General features: G+C 38.0%; 1 protein-coding gene across 3 annotated transcripts in view; it reads right to left on the reverse strand.

The window, feature by feature from the left end:
* Positions 897–18,818, reverse strand: part of LRRC1 (leucine rich repeat containing 1) — a 62,155-nt gene continuing 44,233 nt past the window's right edge. For 2 of the 3 annotated variants that reach the window (XM_021390155.1, XM_021390157.1), the window contains exons 9-14: positions 16,334–16,452; positions 15,246–15,329; positions 7,037–7,152; positions 5,987–6,159; positions 4,315–4,454; positions 897–2,665 (exon numbers count right to left, since the gene is read on the reverse strand). In XM_021390155.1, coding sequence (XP_021245830.1) covers positions 2,507–2,665; positions 4,315–4,454; positions 5,987–6,159; positions 7,037–7,152; positions 15,246–15,329; positions 16,334–16,452 — 791 coding nt within the window. In that variant the 3' untranslated portion in view covers positions 897–2,506. The remainder of the gene's footprint in view (positions 2,666–4,314; positions 4,455–5,986; positions 6,160–7,036; positions 7,153–15,245; positions 15,330–16,333; positions 16,453–18,818) is intronic. The other variant, XM_021390156.1, reaches the window with a different exon arrangement.

The raw sequence follows: 18,818 nt of genomic DNA on the forward strand, positions 1-18,818 counted from the left end.
CAGTACTCAAGGTGTGGCCTCACCAGTGCTAAATACAGAGGGACAATTACTTCCTGCTCCTGCTAGCAACACTATTTCTGATACAAGCCAGGATGCCATTGGCCTTCTTGGCCACCTAGGCTGGCTCACGTTCAGCAGAGCATCAACCAACACCCCCAGGCCCATTTCTTCCACACAGTCTTCCAGCCACTCTGCCCCAAGTCTGTAGTGTTGCCTGGGGTGGTTATGGCCAAAGTGGAGGACCTGGTACATGGTCTTGTTGAATGTCATCCCACTGGCCTCAGACCAGTGACCCAGATTGTCCAGATCCCTCTGTAGGGCCTTCCTACTCCCAGGATGAAAATGAAAAATATTATAGCTGTGATCAAAGAGAAGACAGTATTTTTGCCTTTGTCTTTGGTCTATCTTTTTTAGGAACTCATTTTCATCTAATTCTCAAGGATTTGCTAAGTTTTTACTTGGGCTCTAATGGTTAGAGTTTCCTATTTTTTTTTTCAACTTTTGGTTCTGTCAATCCTAGTAAATACGTTAAAAGGCAAATTCTACACAAAGTTCGTGTCAACGATACCAAAACTTCATTTTCTTTCTCATTTTATTTTATTACCAGCTTATCAAGAACAATTGCCAGAACTCTGCCTTGGGAAGAATGCAGCTGCACCACCCATGAACCTAACCTAACACCTATCAAACCACAGCAGCTCCTCCAAAGAGATTATGCCTCAGAGTTTAAAAGAGAAGTCACTGGGATGAGTAGAAATCAAAATTCAAATATATTTTGCCAGTTTATATTTGAATATTTGGAGACAACTTGCAATACCTACTTGTTTGATTTAAAAATAGAAAGGAATGCTGCCTATAAAAGACTCAAATAATAATTTAAGAAATTACAAAAATTATCAAATATTGCAGATTTTTATTAATTTTAACACAGAAGCTATCATGGCTCACCCATTTTCCTCTTTCCTCTTCTCCCCAAAACCCTCATACAACCAATACATATTAGAATAAATGTCAAGTGGAAGAATGGACATGGTTAGCCATATATGCAGAAGTGTCATGTCTTTCATTTTGTTGAAATTTAATTTCATTGTATTAGTTCTAAAGTATACTAAAAATATAAGATCTCTGCCCTGAACTCAGATTGCTCAAGTCTCTGTGCTGAACAAGCCAGACATCTTTGTTAGTTCATGGCACACACAGAACCCACAGACACCAAAAATCAATGTTTTTCAGCCTTTTGCTGAAATTGTTATTTACTGAATTCAGCTCAGTTAATACTTACCTTTATAAACAAACCAGAACCCACAGATTTAATAAGACCTTGATATCACCACTGGACCACTGGAAGTGCAACAAGGTAACAATGATAGTAAATGCCAGTATCAATCCATACATACTTTAATTGCTATTTTAATGATACAGTAAATCTATTGAAGCTTTTAAAGATTTATTATTATTATGGTTTTATATACTTGTATAAAACCACCAAAGCACTTAAAAGAATCATGCTTTCTTGTGTAATACACAAAACTAGAATTATACTGTGCTTCTGAAAGTCTACCGTGCTGTTTTTGAAGTTATTTTTACAGATGGCACATTTGGAAAAAAAAAAAAAAGCATGAATTTCTAGTGACTGTAATGCAACACCGCATCCAAAACAAGATGTTCTGTTACAACTAAGTTAAAGTGTGAGTGCATTATGTAATAAACAATAGCAGTTGGGTCATTTTAATCTTAATTCCATATATAACAAAACTAACATTTGTGCTTCGTGAACTGAAATCCCATGGTATAAACATAAATTCTGTTTTGTAAAAATCTCAACAAATTACTGTTGGAAAAGAAAAGCACAGCTAAAACAGGAGACCAAGTTTAAATCTACTCACTTTCCTCAATAACTGTTATTTTAAGTCTAGAATGACATACGAGACACAATAAGGCACAATGGGTGGTACAAACAAATGAATACAGTTGTCCTTGAAACTTGTTCTCTTCCACAAATACTAAAATATGTACCGCTCAAGATAAATTTTCTCTTAAAAATGAAATACATCATTTTGTTATGAAAGTTCTATACAAAAATTTAAAATTTACACCATCTGAGCTGCCAAAAAATAAAAAAAAAGAGTGTATCAATTTTCCACAAAACTAAATTTCTCACCAGCACGTCCAGCCACTGGGACAAAGATATCCCAGCACTCTGGAAAAGAAAAGCATTATTTCCCCTGCGTTTATGACAAAAATATCATATTCTGCATACAGTAGTGTATTATACTAAAAAAAACATAGTACTATTAAAATTACAATATTGATTTGGAAATTATTGGTTCTCTGCCTGGATGAAATAAGGCACTTTCTTCCAGTGGGTAGTACTTTTCACATATATGGAGACGATGGATCAGGTTCTGGTTAAAAACAAAAAGGGGGCTCAGTGAGGTCCCAGAAGATGACAGGAACATTTCAACAGCAGGGGAAGACACAGGAGGTAAAACCTGGAGATGAAATTCTACACAGAAGTGGTCACTCTGTCAATGGCATTATTGACCTCGTTTTTGTTTGAATCCAGTCCTTTAGCAGCATTCATATCATTCCGTAAATTCTCCACTGTCTTTTTCATGTTCTTTAATTCTCCAGGGTGTGGAGTGGCTCGCCTTAGAAGTGTTCTCTAAAAATAAACAGTGCAATAAGTGGTTTTGCCTTCGTCTCTGAAAAACAACATACGCTTTCAAGGCTTTAGCATTTACATACAAAATACTAGCCATTGATTTTTTTTCTTCTTCATTTTTCCCCCTTTTCCTTTTCAAACTACTATGCTTAATTTTGAAAGTTATTTCTGTAGCTGCTTGTTTGTGAAGACAAACGAAAGAGATTTTAAGAACTCCTTAAAAGTTTTTCCCTCTTGACCTATACATCTGAAAGCCACTCAAATGAAGTGCAATTACAACTTCTGAAGTAAAGATTCATTCATAAATATAGTTGGGATTTTTTTATTTTTTTCAAAAACATCCAGGTGATTTAAGATCATATTTCAAAAAAAAAAAAAAAAAATCAGAATCCAGCTGGTTTTGAAAAAATCCCACAAGATCACACATGTAAAGCACATGTATGTCTCTGACATGTAAATTAGAGATGACCCAACTATAAATAAGTGGACAGGTCAAGACTTCTTTAGAAATCACTACCCTCCCCAAAAAGGATCATAAACTTCTTTGTCCCCTAGAAAGGTTCTTGCCTCAAGTCAGGCTGCAATATCACGACTGCAAGCAGTTATCATTAACAACTGAGCCCTGGTAGGGGCATTCCTAGGTTAACACAGTTGTTAACAAGCATCATTCTGAACTTTCTTATCAGTCAATCTACAAACAATGCTTGTCAAAGACACTTGGTTTCCAGTGCTTTGGGCTAAGCAAGCACCTTATTATTTGGAAACTTAAATGTTCATTTCCCTACCAGGTAAGAATCTTTATAGCCACCTTCTGAAGAAAGACCATGCTTGCAGATAGCATGCTACAATCCAGATAGTACCCTGAAGTATGTCAGGCTGAGCTCTAATGAGAACAACTAACAAGTTTTTAGAGCATTAAAGAAGCATGCCAAAACATTTGATTGAAGCATTCTTAATCTTTACAGAGATATATAATTGTTAATAAAAGTTAGTAAAGTTAAAGATTAAGTTGCATTTTGATCTACAGGACATGCAGAGCCCAACTTAATGGAGAGGTCTTTAAGTACAGTGACAGATGTTCCCACGTCCTTTGTTTAAGTGGGAAACTAATGAGCATAAACCTTGCTGCTCATGGACAGTAAGGTTATTTCAATGCAAACGGTGAAAAAGAATAAAAGAAGAAATGCAGAGAGAGATCAGAAATAGAAATGAGAGAGAAACAATGTAGCTGGGTAGCAAACTTAGCGGAGACACATGCCAGAGTGCTGGAATCCTAAATTAGATTCTATATACTTTCAGGCAGTAAAGCTTCACAGATGCAGAGGAAGATCCTATCTTGTTTCTGGAAAGCTGGAGAGAAAGCATCCTGAGGAAACACAGGAAAAGAAAGCAAAACAAAGACTGCCCTGCATCAGAACTTAAAGTTATATTCAAAGCAAAAAAAAAAGAAAAAAAAAGGGGGGGGGGGAAAGCATTTCATGTCAATATGAAAAGTTTCAGCAGTCAATATGAACAGTTTCTAATATTAACATGACCAAAATGCATGCAGTCACAGCTGAAATATTTACATTAGGACAGCTCAGATCCTTTTCACACTTTTGCATTAAAGTCACAGTGCCTGCAGGTGTCCAAAGCCTCGGAAAACATACCATTTCATTATCCTCTTCATCTTTTTCATCTTCTAAGAAGCGAATTGCACTGACTCTGTTCACTGCCCGCTCATTCCATGTTTCATCTGACATTTCGTTTACCAAACTCTCCAATGCACCACATCGTGGCAGGTTATCTGCTAGAACAGCAAAATATAACTGAAGATTCACAGAGAGTCTAAAACATCAGCATATTACAAGTGTTAATAACTGCAATATCCAACCAACCTCCAGTCTAGATATACAACTGTCTATTTATCTATTTATCCAAAACACTGGATAGAAAACAGAACTAGCATTAATATTCTGCTATCGAGTACAGTAGTTGTTTCCATATAAACAAGAAATTTCTATATTGTTTCTAGACTGTTTCAGGATTGTGATGGTTTTACAGTCTGATTATATAATTTAATGTACTTGCCACTATACATGTTTGTCTTTCAGATCAGGCCTGCCACTTCTGCCAGCCAGCTGCATAAACAGCTTTCCACGTCACAGTATCATTACTTTTACCAGTCCTGTCCTTTTACTGTTGCTAGACACACACGTCCAACATTCTTAATTCCAAGTCTTCTATCCCTGAAGCCGTAAGAGGAAATTTTTGGAGAAGGGGAGATTTATTTTCTACTAGTCAAGTCTTTAGAGAGTCATTCCGTCTCCACTACTTTTCTTGAGGTAACTAATTTTCTCTAAATCTACAGAGGTTAATTCATTTACTTCTTTTAATTCTTAATGTAATTTGTACTCTATTAAAACCCAGAAATTCACACACAACAGCCAATTCCACACTTCTGCTGTTATAATAGTTTCTATTTGCTCCAGCTCCACAGTACTGAAAGACTGAATTACCGTCACCTATAACACAGGTACCTACAGCTGAGCTCTTCTCATCAGGCTCCCTTTGTACCCAGCAGAGAACAATCCATGTGGTTTATTCTAAAAGTTGATTCTGAGACAGGATAAATTACCCTCCAATGACTACAGAAAGAGTTTAAATATTTGGCACAGGCAAATCCCCTTCAATGTTCACATACTGCTATAAAAATTTCAGAAGACAAATAACATCCAGAAGCAACCGGAACAGCAAACAGTGAAGAAGAGTTTACAGTTCCACTTGACCAAGAGGCAAGCAAAAAAGGTAAAAGCAACTTAAAACTATACTTCTACGCTTGTTGAAGAATACAAATTACTGTAAAGCAGATCTGCCTGAAAGAAAATTAGGTTGCTAAGAAGTAAAACATCTACTGCTTATTACTAGCGATTCAATTATTTTTCTGGTAAAGAGACTGTAGTAGGAAGACCAACAGTTTTCACCACATGTATGTGTGTAATTTAAAATGCATAAACAATGTATGCAAATATGGACACCATTACTTGGTCCACTGGCAAACCTCAGAATTAATTAAGCCATCCTCCTCCAGGTCTGTATTTTATATACTGTAACCGCTGGCATTTTATTTTCAGTAACACTCCCGGTCATGCTTGCAAGTCTTCTGAAACCTAGTACGATTACCAAAAAATAATTAAAAGTAAAAATTCAACCATAACTGTGCTCAGTAGAGCTAATGCAAAGATTTCAAAAAGCCTGATTTACAAACCTTTACATAACAGAAAGCACAGTAAACAAAGAAGTATTTCTACAGGCAATCAAAAATTCACTCTAAGCATTTACCTTGGCAACCAGGCTCAGAAGGCATTTGAGGAAGTAATACACACGTTAAAATCTTTTCTCCTGTTTCAGGGTCTGTGTCAGTCTGAAACGTCAGCAAAGGCTGGGACTGGTTATCAGACAACCACAAAGCCTTCAGCTTTAAGGTGGTCAGTGAGAGGGGAAGATACGTCAGCCTAGTTCAAAAAAGAAAAACGGAAAAAGTCAAGGTAATCTCTGGGAGACTTATGAGTCAACTTAATGAACATCTATTCAGTACACAGTTCTGAGCTGGAATAAAAAGGAGTGAGGTTAATGCCTCTAATACAAGGCATTATAGTATTCATCACCTCAAACTATCCCCTTCTTTTAAAAAGAACCTGCAGCTTAATTCTCTGTAGCTGTGAATAAGCTAAAATAACGCTGAGCTTTTTCTACTACAGTAAACTGCCCTGGGAAGGCAGATGGCTGCTTCTGCTCTGGAACCTCACATATACAATAGCCACAACAGATGTGCTTATGAAGCAATTAGTGCACAGATGAGGTGCCACTCGTCTTTCATTTATTTTTCTTTCATTTAACTTCCTGCTAAGCAAGTGCATTCATTTACTGGTTTATGCTTCATTCTAATCCCTTTTGCACTTTGATTTCGGAAGAATATCAGCTAAGACACATGAGAAGCAGCACAGTCAAAGTTGCATTATTTGCCACTTGTGCTGTTATCCCTAAGATACTCAATATTAGTGTTACTTCACATTAAGGCAGGTAGTTTCAGCTGAAGCTCTACAGAATTGCCTAGATTATCAGTTTTAATTCAGAAATACACAGATCCAGAAGATTTTTAAATCCTATTTTTTCCTTGAGGGAAAGCAATCCAGAATATCTACACATGAAAACACACAATTTATGCTCCTTTGGGCCAGAGGGGAAGATTACTTTGACATTTTCAACAGTAATGCAAACACAACCGTCATAATTGGCTTTTTGCAACTTCATAATTAGACCAAATGTTGTCTGTCATCAGAAAAAATGATGTAAAATCAGCAAAAGAACATGACAAAACAAATATCTTACCTGTTTCCAGCAACATCCAGGACATGGAGTTCAGTGGCTTGTGAAATTTCAGAGGGAATTCGAGATAATCTGTTGTCACGTACAGAAAACACATTAAGACTGCAGCATCCCCCAATCTATATTAGAAAGGAGAAAAAAAAAAGACTAATTTTGTTGCAGTAATGTAATATAAACAATGGCATGCAGTATGGGTCACGTAAGATGTCATTGTACATTCAAGTTACAATGCCTGCCGGACACTTCACCCAGAGGAACAGACTGCAAACAAGTGTTAACTTAAAAGAAGCCTGACCTGAAGACAGTATGCTGTAGTAGTTTCTCAAACAGCTTTATTTGTGAATTATGTGTACCTTTACAAACATGTCAAGCTCTACCTACCCCTTCATAGCCTTCCAAGCCAGGAAGAACTGAGTAACCATACAGATGCCACTTCGCTGACTACCCTCAGAAAAAATACAAGCTTTAACATTCAACATTTTTGAGCTCAGTGTTTATATGCTAATTCTCTTTCTTTCCTCATGCTAACTTTATAGAAGCAAGTGCAATGAGGCTCTAAGCAATACTCAATAAACTAAATAAACCAATCAACTCCTGACATTTGCTGAGTCAACAAAGAGTGATGAAGAGTTCACAAAAAGTAGAAGGCTTTATGAGTAACATCTTTGGTGCCCTGTTTTGTTAGAAGCATCTAATTTCAGAATAATTCCCATCTGAACTGGCCAATTCAATCTACTTTCCTACGTCTCTACTAATTTATCCAAATGTAGGCATCTGCATTCCCAAGTTAATTTTGGGGTGTAAAGGATGAGAGTTCAGTTCTACCCCTAAAGCATCTATAATTTGCATCAAAAGGTATTTCTCAGAAAAATAAAGCTTTTGTATTAAATTAAAAGAAAACATTCCACCTTTTTGTTTCGGATGGCAAATGCTACTTCTATAAACATCAAGATAATTAATTTTAGCAACTTGAAAGCTGTTTTAAGTAACTCTTTGTTTCTAGTCACAAAGGAAACCTACCTTTATTTGCTTATCTTACATAGCTTCAAAAAGCACTACTGTTTGTTTCCCAGTTACAAAATTCATGAGCAGGAAAAAAAAAAAAAAGAACAAAAAAAGCACATTTCTTCCCTTACTCCAAATATTACCAGTAAAATATTCAAAGCCTTGTGAAGCTTTCTAGTTAAGCAGAATTAGATCTGAACTACAGACAGCAAACCTACCTACTAGAAGACCTCAGCTGAAAAATTAGGGCCTTCTACAGTTACATACGTGTCAGAAGGTTCTTTTCTTACAACAGGCAACATCTCATTTAACCTTGGTCAAGTCCCCAAATCTGGGCTAGAATTGTGTATGTATTCTTGTTAACTGCCAGTTCTGTCTCTGCAAAATCCACAACTCAGTCCAAAGCAAAGTTTTACATTACAGACATACCACAAAAGCCTTTCCAGTAGCCAAAATAAAAATCATTTCAATTTAACCTATGCTATTTACCAAGCAAAAATGCATTTTAGAAAGGATCCCACCATGAGTTAGAAGACAAACAAAATGAGCATTCATACCCCCACTCAACTTCCTTTATATTTCAAGTATGTTTTAATGGAAGAAAGCAGCCATGAGCTGCTCATGGCTTCTGATTCACAAGCTGCTTACAGTGCAAAGTTACAGTACAATATTCTGTTGACAAAACAAAATCTGGGTTGGTTTCCCTTAAATCATTGCCACCTACGATGCAGCTATTTCACAAGAGCATCAGCCTTTCAGGGTCCATATGTACACTAGGAGCAGCAATCTTGTTAGCTCTTTTAGCTTGTGAATCAAAGCCCTTAGAAACCAATGCTCAACTCACACACAAACCTTTTTTAGTACAATACTTCTGTTTACCACTTGAAAGCAAGTGTAAATTCTCAAATAATGTGCCTTGATGCATTCACAGAATATGGAGTGCCATACAGAAAAAAAACAGTATATATGCTGTCTAATTAGTTTATCTCACACAAGGAGCCGTGAAAAGCAAGGGATACAGTTAAGTGAATGTTGATGAGCTGGCAAGTGATGCCCTAACTGTAGATGGGGTTTGCTTAACTAAGAATGAAGTTTGCATTATTCAGTCTTAGAGCATGAAGATCCAAACAATTTAGGCAAACGAGCAAAGGAAGCCATGCAGCCCTGATGAGACTGGCACTTCTCTACTTGTGACAATGGAAAAATGCAGCGGTGGAACCAGCCAGCCTGAGACATCATGCATTTAAAGCAGTTTAATGAAAGGTAACAGTAGAACTGTGGACTGAATAATACTTACAGGGTTATCAATTTACCTGACCCATAATTTTCCAAGCGGCTAACAATTAAGAAAATACAAAAGATGTTCAATTTATTTTTCTTTATCCATACTGGACAAGAGCATGCCAACAAATGGAGACAGAACAAACATTCTTCAACTCTAAAGAGGGTTAGAACTTGGAAGCTGCAGCTGTCTTCAGCTACTTTAACTTTGTGCTATCAGTTAAGAGATAGTTGTTCAAAGTCTGTTTCATTCAGAGGTAGTGAAGACTTTTTTTTGAAGAGGGCAGCTGAGGGGAGATAATAGACAGATACAGAAAACTTTTTATGAAACTTTCAAAAACACAGGCAGCATCTAACAAGCAGTTAGCATCAGGTGAGATATCACAGAGAAAAAAAGACAAGCTGACAGTTAAAAAACATCTTCATCATTTCATAAAAGACTGCACTCATCCAGCAGTACAGAAGGACATCAAGACCAACATTTGAAGAAACCTAAACACAAAGTGTTATCACTGAGGCACAGGGCACACACCAAATGGCATGCTGAAAGGAAAGCATCACTTTGACCACAATGAAGTAATACAGTACAGGGAACTTTGCTGGTTTGGCCAAAAGTCATTAATGGACAAAGAACCAGGCACGCTTTGCTCATGCTTTCCCTGGTTTCCATCACATGCTTACAAAGACCTTGCCAAACCATGACGGAGGCACCAAGTACACAGTTCGGACCACAAGCCCATTTAACAGTTAAGCACATCGTTCATTTTGAGCACAAGACTTCACTTAATGGACAAAAATGTGCTTTATTCTAGGCACACAAATAACTGTTCTAAAACTGGAGGCTTAACCAAGCCCTCACATTCTTCTGCAGTGAACAGGATATCAGGAAAATGTCTCTAATGAGTTGTGCATGCATATGTCATACACAACCGATCAGAGCATTACTTCGCTCTAGCCACTTCAGTAAGAGTTATTCACTTCTCCTATCCCACCATCTCCAGAGAACAGTCATCAGTTCAGATTAAAAACAAAGAACAACAAAAACTTCAGCCAGACTGAATCTAAGATAGAAAATGATTCTTTATATGAAGGGCTAACTGAGGTCACTGATTTTACAGAACCGTAAAACCTGAACAAAACTTATGCTTATTTGCATCTGGAGGGCTTTCTACAGTCTGAGTGCCACTAAGATTTCTTCAGGTTTCACACAAAACTGCCCTTATGGAGGTGTTGTTCTTCTGACTCACTCTGATGTTCAGCTTCCTTTTTCTGGTGAAACACTAAGCCTTGGACATACACAAAGAACATGTCATCTTGTCCTGCTAAAACTCCCCTCTACATTCTCATCACAGCCAGTGTTCACCACTTCAGTCTTCCACTTTCTTGACATCTACATACTCAGTACCAATTCAGCAGTCCTCCAGAACTGTCACCCCTTAGTGCATCGCTTCTCTGCTGGTGCTGCTGACAACTCCTCTACTGCATAATGGCTGCTGTTTTGACACTTTCATCAGTTTAATATTTTTTGATCACCTGACTTTTGTGGCACTTTTCTGTTACAATAACCCCGTGACTGTCATTTTTTTTTTAATTGATGACACCTCTGCAGTCAAGTTATAGCCTTCTGTAGATAAACCCATGAAGAATTTAGATTCATTTCTCTCTTACATTTTAGATCCCTCCCAAAAACTTACTTTTTCTCCCTCTCTTAAGCCCAGCTGAGCAATTCATCATCACTGACCAAATCTCAATGACTACTATGACATACCCTCATTTGATTAGCATTCTAAAACCAAATCACAAATTAGAGATGGGAAACTTAGAAGACCTTACAGTTACATTAGTTGAATAACACCTTTTGATCTCAGCATCTGCTAAATGCTCAAGATCTATGAATCAATTTCACTGTTCTTTAACAGCTATCATCTTTCACACAGGCATAAGAAATGCAAGAAAATACAACACTGTGATAAATACTGTGATTACTCTTTAGTACGTGACCAGTTGAGGTTCATCTCTTTTGTTGGCCATCTTTTTTGTTTAGCTTTTAGTATAGCTGTCTGTATCAAGAACTCTCAATAAGCTTATACAACTCTAATTTAAACACAGCTACTATTCTGTTGTAAAATCTTTTTCAGGGTGTCATAAACCAAAATCTTGTTTGGATTCAGAGCAAGTAAAATCAGAAATTTCCTTGGCCACACACTAGACGGATTAATTCTTTAATTGCAAGCACAGCAAGTTTAGAGATGGAAGAAATTGCATAATTCACTACAAATAACACTATCAACTATTTCTAACTTTACATTGGTTTGGAAAATTTTCTGCAAACTCACGTCAACATCCCCTGCACCACCAGTGAATAGCATGAGAGGAATGCAGCAACAAAGCTTCTCTGTCATATGACTCAAGCCAAGTTTTCCCGCATTTTTCCTCAGTGTTTTTTTCCCCTTTGTGAGATACAAACATATACTTCTACAAAAATGAGGGAAAAGACATAGGAAGTCAAGTCCAGAAACAAAAAAGCAGCCCCGTTACCAGACACGTTACCAGATCTCTGCAAGTTGTAGAGACTCATTAACGAAAGCACATGAACTGGAAAACATTCCAAGGAGGTTATTTATGTAAGTGCCAAAATCAACACTCCAGTTTCACCAGTGTTTCAGTGCCAGGGTGGGATTTCAATATGAAAGAGTCACCAGGCAGGTCTTTCAGGTTTAAGGGGAAAAACATTTGTAACTACAAACAGGTTTAGACAAACTCAGTTCTTGCTGAAGTCTGTTTCAGCACTCAGCTCACTGAGAGAGATCAAGCTGCAAGACGAGATACTGAAGATGAAATCTGACAGTGACTCAAGCCTTTGTCAGACATTCAGCTGTTTCACATTTTACCTTATATATCCACACCAGATACAGAAGAATCCTTGACCAGGAAGCTTTGAAAGGGTATTGCAAGCAAATTCCTCAATAATCCAAAGTCAAGAAATCTTACACCAAAAGGCAGAGACTGGTTTTACAAGTGTGCATAGCTGAACCAAATCCAATCCAGTTAAACTGCTAACAACAACAACAACAAAAAAAACCCAAGTAAATGAACAAAAAAGCTAGAATTCATAAGTTATCTCACTAGATTATACAAGAATATCATAGCAGGCATACAATTCCTGCCATCATATATATATGTGTGTGCGTGTGTGTATATGTATGAAAAATGTTCTCTTCACTACTTTGGAGTGAACGATAAAGATACCAGTGGGTAAAAGTATCTGTTGCATGTGTTCTTCTCCAAAGCATAAAGTCCCACATTTTCTATATGCATTTTACAAGACTCTGTATCTCTGTACCTCTACAGCAGAAATTCATAAATTCATGTCCCACACCCACTTCTTATATATATGTAAGATCATGACTGCACAGCTGGCCTAGCAGTTCAGTAAAGCATAGAGAGGAAGAGAAAAAGCACAAGGGAAAACAGGGGAAGATACCAAGCAAGAGTATCTGCAGTGTACACTCTACTTTTACACTCAACTCTGCTACTGTGAAGGGGCAACCAGTATTCAGCCTCTACTACTGATTGACATGTAAAGGTCTGAGACCTCAATCTTCACCATACAATCTCAGGAAACATCTTAAGCAACTCACAGTCAGCAGTGGTGTTGAAAATGACTGCTGTCAGAAGCCTGTCACTGGCTTTAAATATTAATTTGTCGGTTTGAGATGAAAATAAATGGAAAAGACATTATGATTCTTCACTATCATGCAGAGACTGGTGATGTATTTTTGAGTTTAGGTGTTCAATCAATACATTTTGTTGTTTTCTTTTTTTCCCAAGTCAGTAATGATGAGAAATGTAAAAAGAACATTCCACCACAACACCAAATCATTTCCCTGCCAACCACAGGGAAACTGATCACTGGCATCTTTGCTGTTATCAGTACCCCCACAGCTACTTCTGTGCTTCTGTGGATGCTTTGTGTAACAGCAAACAGCACTTGTTACACCCGTGTGCACTGTTTACACAATTTTATTTTATTTTATTCTTTACAGCTATGAAATTTTTTTAGAAGGCAATCTGAAGACTTTGAGGAGAAAGTATGAAATCACATGAAACAGAATGTAAAAGTGTTTGCTCTAATGGGAAAGATATTTAGGTGTGGAGACCTTTACAGGAAATAAATATATTTATTTCAAAGAAGTGGATGCTAAGGAGCTGTTTCCTCTACTTCTCTGGCAAGTTCACTGTGAAACAACCTCTCCCATCTTTATTTCTGTACTGACAAAAAGAGGACACATTGATTTCCCTGTGATGATTCAACAGTCCAAGCACTCCAAATTTTCTCAACTTGCCTTAAATACACACACATGATATGGAAGGCTCCTCTCTTTCCAATACCATTGATATGGTATAGTCCCCTCTTTCCAGTACCTGAAAGAGGCCTACAAGAAAGCTGGGGAGTGACTTTTATAAGTATAGCAACAGGATGAGGGGAAATGGTTTTAAAATGGAACAGGGTAGATTTAGACTAGGTATTAGGAAGAAATTCTTTCCTGTGAGGGTGGTGAGACACTGGAACAGGTTGCCGTGTGAGGTTGTAATGCCCTCTCCCTGGAAGCACTTAAGGCCAGGTTGGATGGGCCTTTCAGCAACCTGGTCTACAGGAAGGTGTTCCTGCCTGCAGCAGGGGGGTTGGAATTGGATGATCTTAAAGGTCCCTTCCAACCCAAACCATTCTATGATTCTCTGATATAATTAACCAAGAAAAGTTTTTATGCACTACATTAGCTATTAATGGTCAATCTGGAATGTGCATCAGTAAAACCTTTCATGCTATAACAATACAGTCTAGTTTAAAGCTAAACTAGACATATAATTGCACAAGCATCACGCACAGACTGCTTAGGAAATTCACGAAATGCATTAAGATCTTTGTAAAGACATGGAAAGCTTTCTGCTGAATGAGCAAAAGATCACACTGTCATTATATCCTAACCCAGAAACACAGTTTTCCCAAGATCCTGTCTCTTGCTAGCTTTTATGCAATTCATCTGGGTACACCCTTGGTAATTTTCTCTTTAGAAAAAGTAGCATCTCTATGGAGGACTCATTGTCCTGCCAGAGGAGCTGCAGTACTATCTTTCTTCCCTCACAATACACACACTTACAAACCAAACCAGAAAGGGACAAGGGAGGCTGTTCTGTGCAACCAACCCACTGAAGCTCAGACCAAGGCCACTGGAGAACCTCTTGGACAAAAGTAAGAGAAACAGTAGTGCAAACAGAATTAATTCTCAATCGCACACTCCAACCAATTACAAGTAAAAGAGAAAAGAGGATACAACATAAATATCAATCTGATCTCTTTCCAGAACTTAAACTTGTAAGGCCACCATTATATTTAGCTTCACATCAGAAATTCTAGCCTCATTCACTCCACATATTGTTATAATAGACAACAAGCACTTCAGAGAGCACTTTCAGGAAATGCATCTTTACTGTGAGAGTGATCAAAAACTAGAACAGGCTACCCAGAGGCTGCAGAATCTCATGCTCGGAGATCTTCAGAAGCCAACTGGATGTGGTCCTGGTCACCCTACTTGGAGTGTCCCCTCTTGAGCAGGGGTTGGACCAGATGGACCCAGAGATCCCTGCTTGACCTGACATCCACATTGAGAATTACTAGCTACAAGTTGATTAGATCTGCGTCTTGTAATACTGCAAGCACATTTTTCACTTCCAAGCCACCAAACTGACACAGATGTTGTTCAGATTTAATCTGTTAAGATCTAATGGGCACGTTCCTGGTTGTGACCTTTTTGGGAAGAATATCCAGTGGATCAAAGCCATCTGTTACTTCTTTGAGGAATATGAAATTAGAATTTTCTCTTTATATAATCACATCTATTAAAGTTAATTGCACAAGATTTACCTCTTTGGGCAAAGATGTTAATTTGTTTCTATCAGCATTCAAATTGTTCAGCTTCTTTAGTTTTCCAATGCTCTTCGGTAATATCTGTGCCAACAAAAACAAAGAAATATGCAAATTAATTCTGTAAATTCAGAAAGACAGAACAAAACTTATCTCAATTTAGAAAAGAATTAAGAGACTGATCCATTTTCAAAATTAATGTGCAGTTATTCCTGGTTATTACCATGCCTTCTGAAGGAGTTTCGAGGTTTTATCTTGCAGAAGAAACACCTAAGAATTTCAGTTTCTAACACTAATTCACTCATGAGTTATCTCTGCACTAAGATAATAGATGGATGACAGCTGTTAAGAGAAGCATGTATGCAGAATGTCCATAGTACCTAAGAGGAGGCTCCCCAGGTAGCTAACCGAGAGGCAAGTCTCTCAGCTAGGTGCTATGAACTGACCTCTGCGGAAGTGTCTTTCCAAAAGACTCCTACCAATCATCAACCTAATTTAAGAAATGCTCAAAGATTTTTATAAACTTTTCCACTTCCAATTTCAAGCGTCAACATCATGTGAACACAGTTTTAAAGAAAGAGAAGAAAACACGTAGTGGAAGGGAGACTGAAATTTTATTTTAACTGACCGCATATCATATTTAGTACCTGGCTGGAACAACAGATCAGCAGAGCAAGAAACAGTATGACGGTAGCTCTGCAGCAGCTGGAGCTTCTATTCAGTTCCAGCAAGTCTGATCCAGATAATGCAAAGCAAAAATTGGCAAAAACACAATGCAGCATAACCTCTACATTAAAAACACAACGAAGTAAATGATACCTGCATTCCAGGTGCTCCAATTCCCTTAGTGACCATGAAAGATTCAAGAGTGAATATATAAAACTGCTTAGATCTTTTGAAGGGAGAATTTTTACTACATACAACTTGATCTTCAGCATCCATTTAACAGGTTAGAAATAAGATGCATTCAAAGAAAGCAAGCTACTTAGCAAGTAGGGATGGTGAGCAATCTTACAAGCTAAGTGAGTCAACACTTCCCAACAAGCCTTTTTAGTGCTAGCCATTTGAGCAGTCAAGACCATACCTACCTGCAGCTGATTTTCTGTTAGAACTAGTTCAGTAAGGCTTTCACAGTCTCCAATTGAATCTGTTAGCTGAATAAGTTTGTTTTGATCAACCTTCAAAATTGACAGCTTCCTCAATTTTCCTAGACAGAGGAACAACACATTTGTTTGGCTTAGTTAACTTTGCTTTAACTACAGAGAATCATTCTGCTGAAAAACTTTTAGAAATTCTCCAATACAATTAAATACTTTTTTTCAGGTAAGAAAAAAAAGAAGTCAGGTACTGCTCCACTTTACCTTTGCAATATTTTTTTCAAGTTTATTTAAACTGAATATAAAATCAATGACATAATAATTGTATTTCAGTATATTAAACTGTATCAAAATTGTAATCTGAATATTGCCCCATCTCAAGTCAAGAACTAAAAACTAAGTGTCTGCTCGAAGGCCTATAATCAGGAGAAAAAAAGATTTGTTTTTTTTCCACAGTTATTCAACGTTTATTAACATTGAGCACCTATGTGTATTCAGCCATAGTAAGAAAGGTTTACACAAAAGTGATGGCCTAAACCCAAACACTATAAAGGTATCTTTGTCCTAATATATAGCCCAGTTAGTCAGACGTGAAACTCAAGTTTACTTTTTAGAACAGAGACAAACTTTTTTTTGAAGATCTTTTCCCCAGAAAGCTCTTTTATACTGAAATGGTTTTTGATGAACTATGCAAACTAGAGCTGACCTAGGCAGAGCCCAGGACAGAGAATTCAGGAGACAGCATTAGCTGCTGACACCTTCAAGCCCATCCCCAGATTGTCCAGAATAGTTCCAGCCGGCTGCTACGTCAAACTTGTTGACAATGCTAAATCATGAAGACATGGCAGATACATGGAAAGGCAGCCACTTAAACAGAAACCTGCAGTTCATAAAGGTCATGCACAGAGCTCTGCACCTGGACAAGAATAACCTTGCACACCTGTATAGGCTGGGAAGTGACTGGCTATACAGGAGCCCTGCTAGGAAGGACCTGAGGATTACAGTGGACAAGGTTGAATATGGACTAGCAGTGAGCTGTCACCAGAGGTAAATTAAATGGGCTAAATTTGGGAAATTTCATTCAGCAGATAAAAGAAGTTGCTGTGTTTCATCTACTGGGCACTGGTGGGGCCACACCTGTAAAAGCATGCTCAGTTTCATGTCCCAAGCCCCTGCTAATTCAAGGGAAACGTGGAGAAGCGGGCTCAGCAGCACAAAGCTGCTGAGGCAGCTGGGATACATGTGAGCTGAGGCTGGTGGAACTGGCATTGTCTACTCCAGAAAAAAGGGCAGCCAAAGAGGTATCAGGGAGTAGCCCACAACTACATGAAGAACAGCTACAGACATGACAGAGCCAAACACTTCTCTGCAGTGCTGGTGAGATAGCAATGGCCACAAATTCAAGCGTGGGAGGCCTCAGACATCAAGAGAGGCTTCCTCACAGGGAAGTGGTGCTGCACTGAAACAGACAGCCCAGGAGTGCTGGAGCATTTTTGCATTTATGACAAAAGCACACAGAGAAAACGCTACAAGAAGCTCAAGCAAACTAGGCTTGGCACGAAATGGCCTGGCCCTTTGCAACCACCTTCCCTAGCAATGGATCTCTATTCATCAGGATTCTTACGAATAGGCAGCTCCTCTTGTTTACCAACTGATATTAGAGACAAACTTCCCTCTTGCAACCTGCATGGTCAATACCCTTCCAAAAGATGATGCATCACTTATAATGTACAACACCATACTGGCCAGCTCACATCATAAGAAGGGGCTGCTACAGCTCTACCAAACACACACTATTCAACCATAGGTCAGTATTCACCTGACACTCCTAAATTTAAGTTCTAAAGAAATATTTATCTTTTCTCTGGCTCACATAGCATATGGAGAGAGTGGGGACGTCTGTCCATTCTTTTCCACTTTCTTATTTAAATTCTTTCTCTGCTACAGGATTGAAAAAAAGTCCTGGTAAGGAAAAGGCACACTCTTGCAGCAAGAAACATTCTGGAAAAATGGTTGATGAGTAGTAAAGAAATAATGTGTCACCAGCTACTTCATAGGCAAAAATATCTGCTTTAAAAAGGAAATTTTTAAATTGGTTTTCAAGTGTCACACACCAGAAAGGTTGTAGTGTGGATCCTCAAAGGTGAAGGCTAAACCTTGTGGATCCTCAAGGGTGAAGGCTAAAGCTGGAACAGCCTCCCACCAGTTTCAGTACAGGATTAACCACATTGTCCAGCTCAAGATAATTACACATCTCCACTAAAGAGGATGGCTTTTTTGGTAGTGGTACCATCAACCAATCTTATCAAGTGACCTACAGCATGTTACAAGCTAGAATTTTACACTGTTGAAGAGTTTTGACAGTGACTTAGACACAGTAGGAACAGTGAGGATATACTAACTTTTATTTTGTTCTAGTAAATACCAAGTGCAGGCCAAAGAAGAATTAAGAGGTAGTCATTATGTAGACAATTAA

The sequence above is a fragment of the Numida meleagris genome, chromosome 3 (genome assembly GCF_002078875.1).
Source record: "Numida meleagris isolate 19003 breed g44 Domestic line chromosome 3, NumMel1.0, whole genome shotgun sequence".
Lineage (NCBI taxonomy): Eukaryota > Metazoa > Chordata > Aves > Galliformes > Numididae > Numida > Numida meleagris.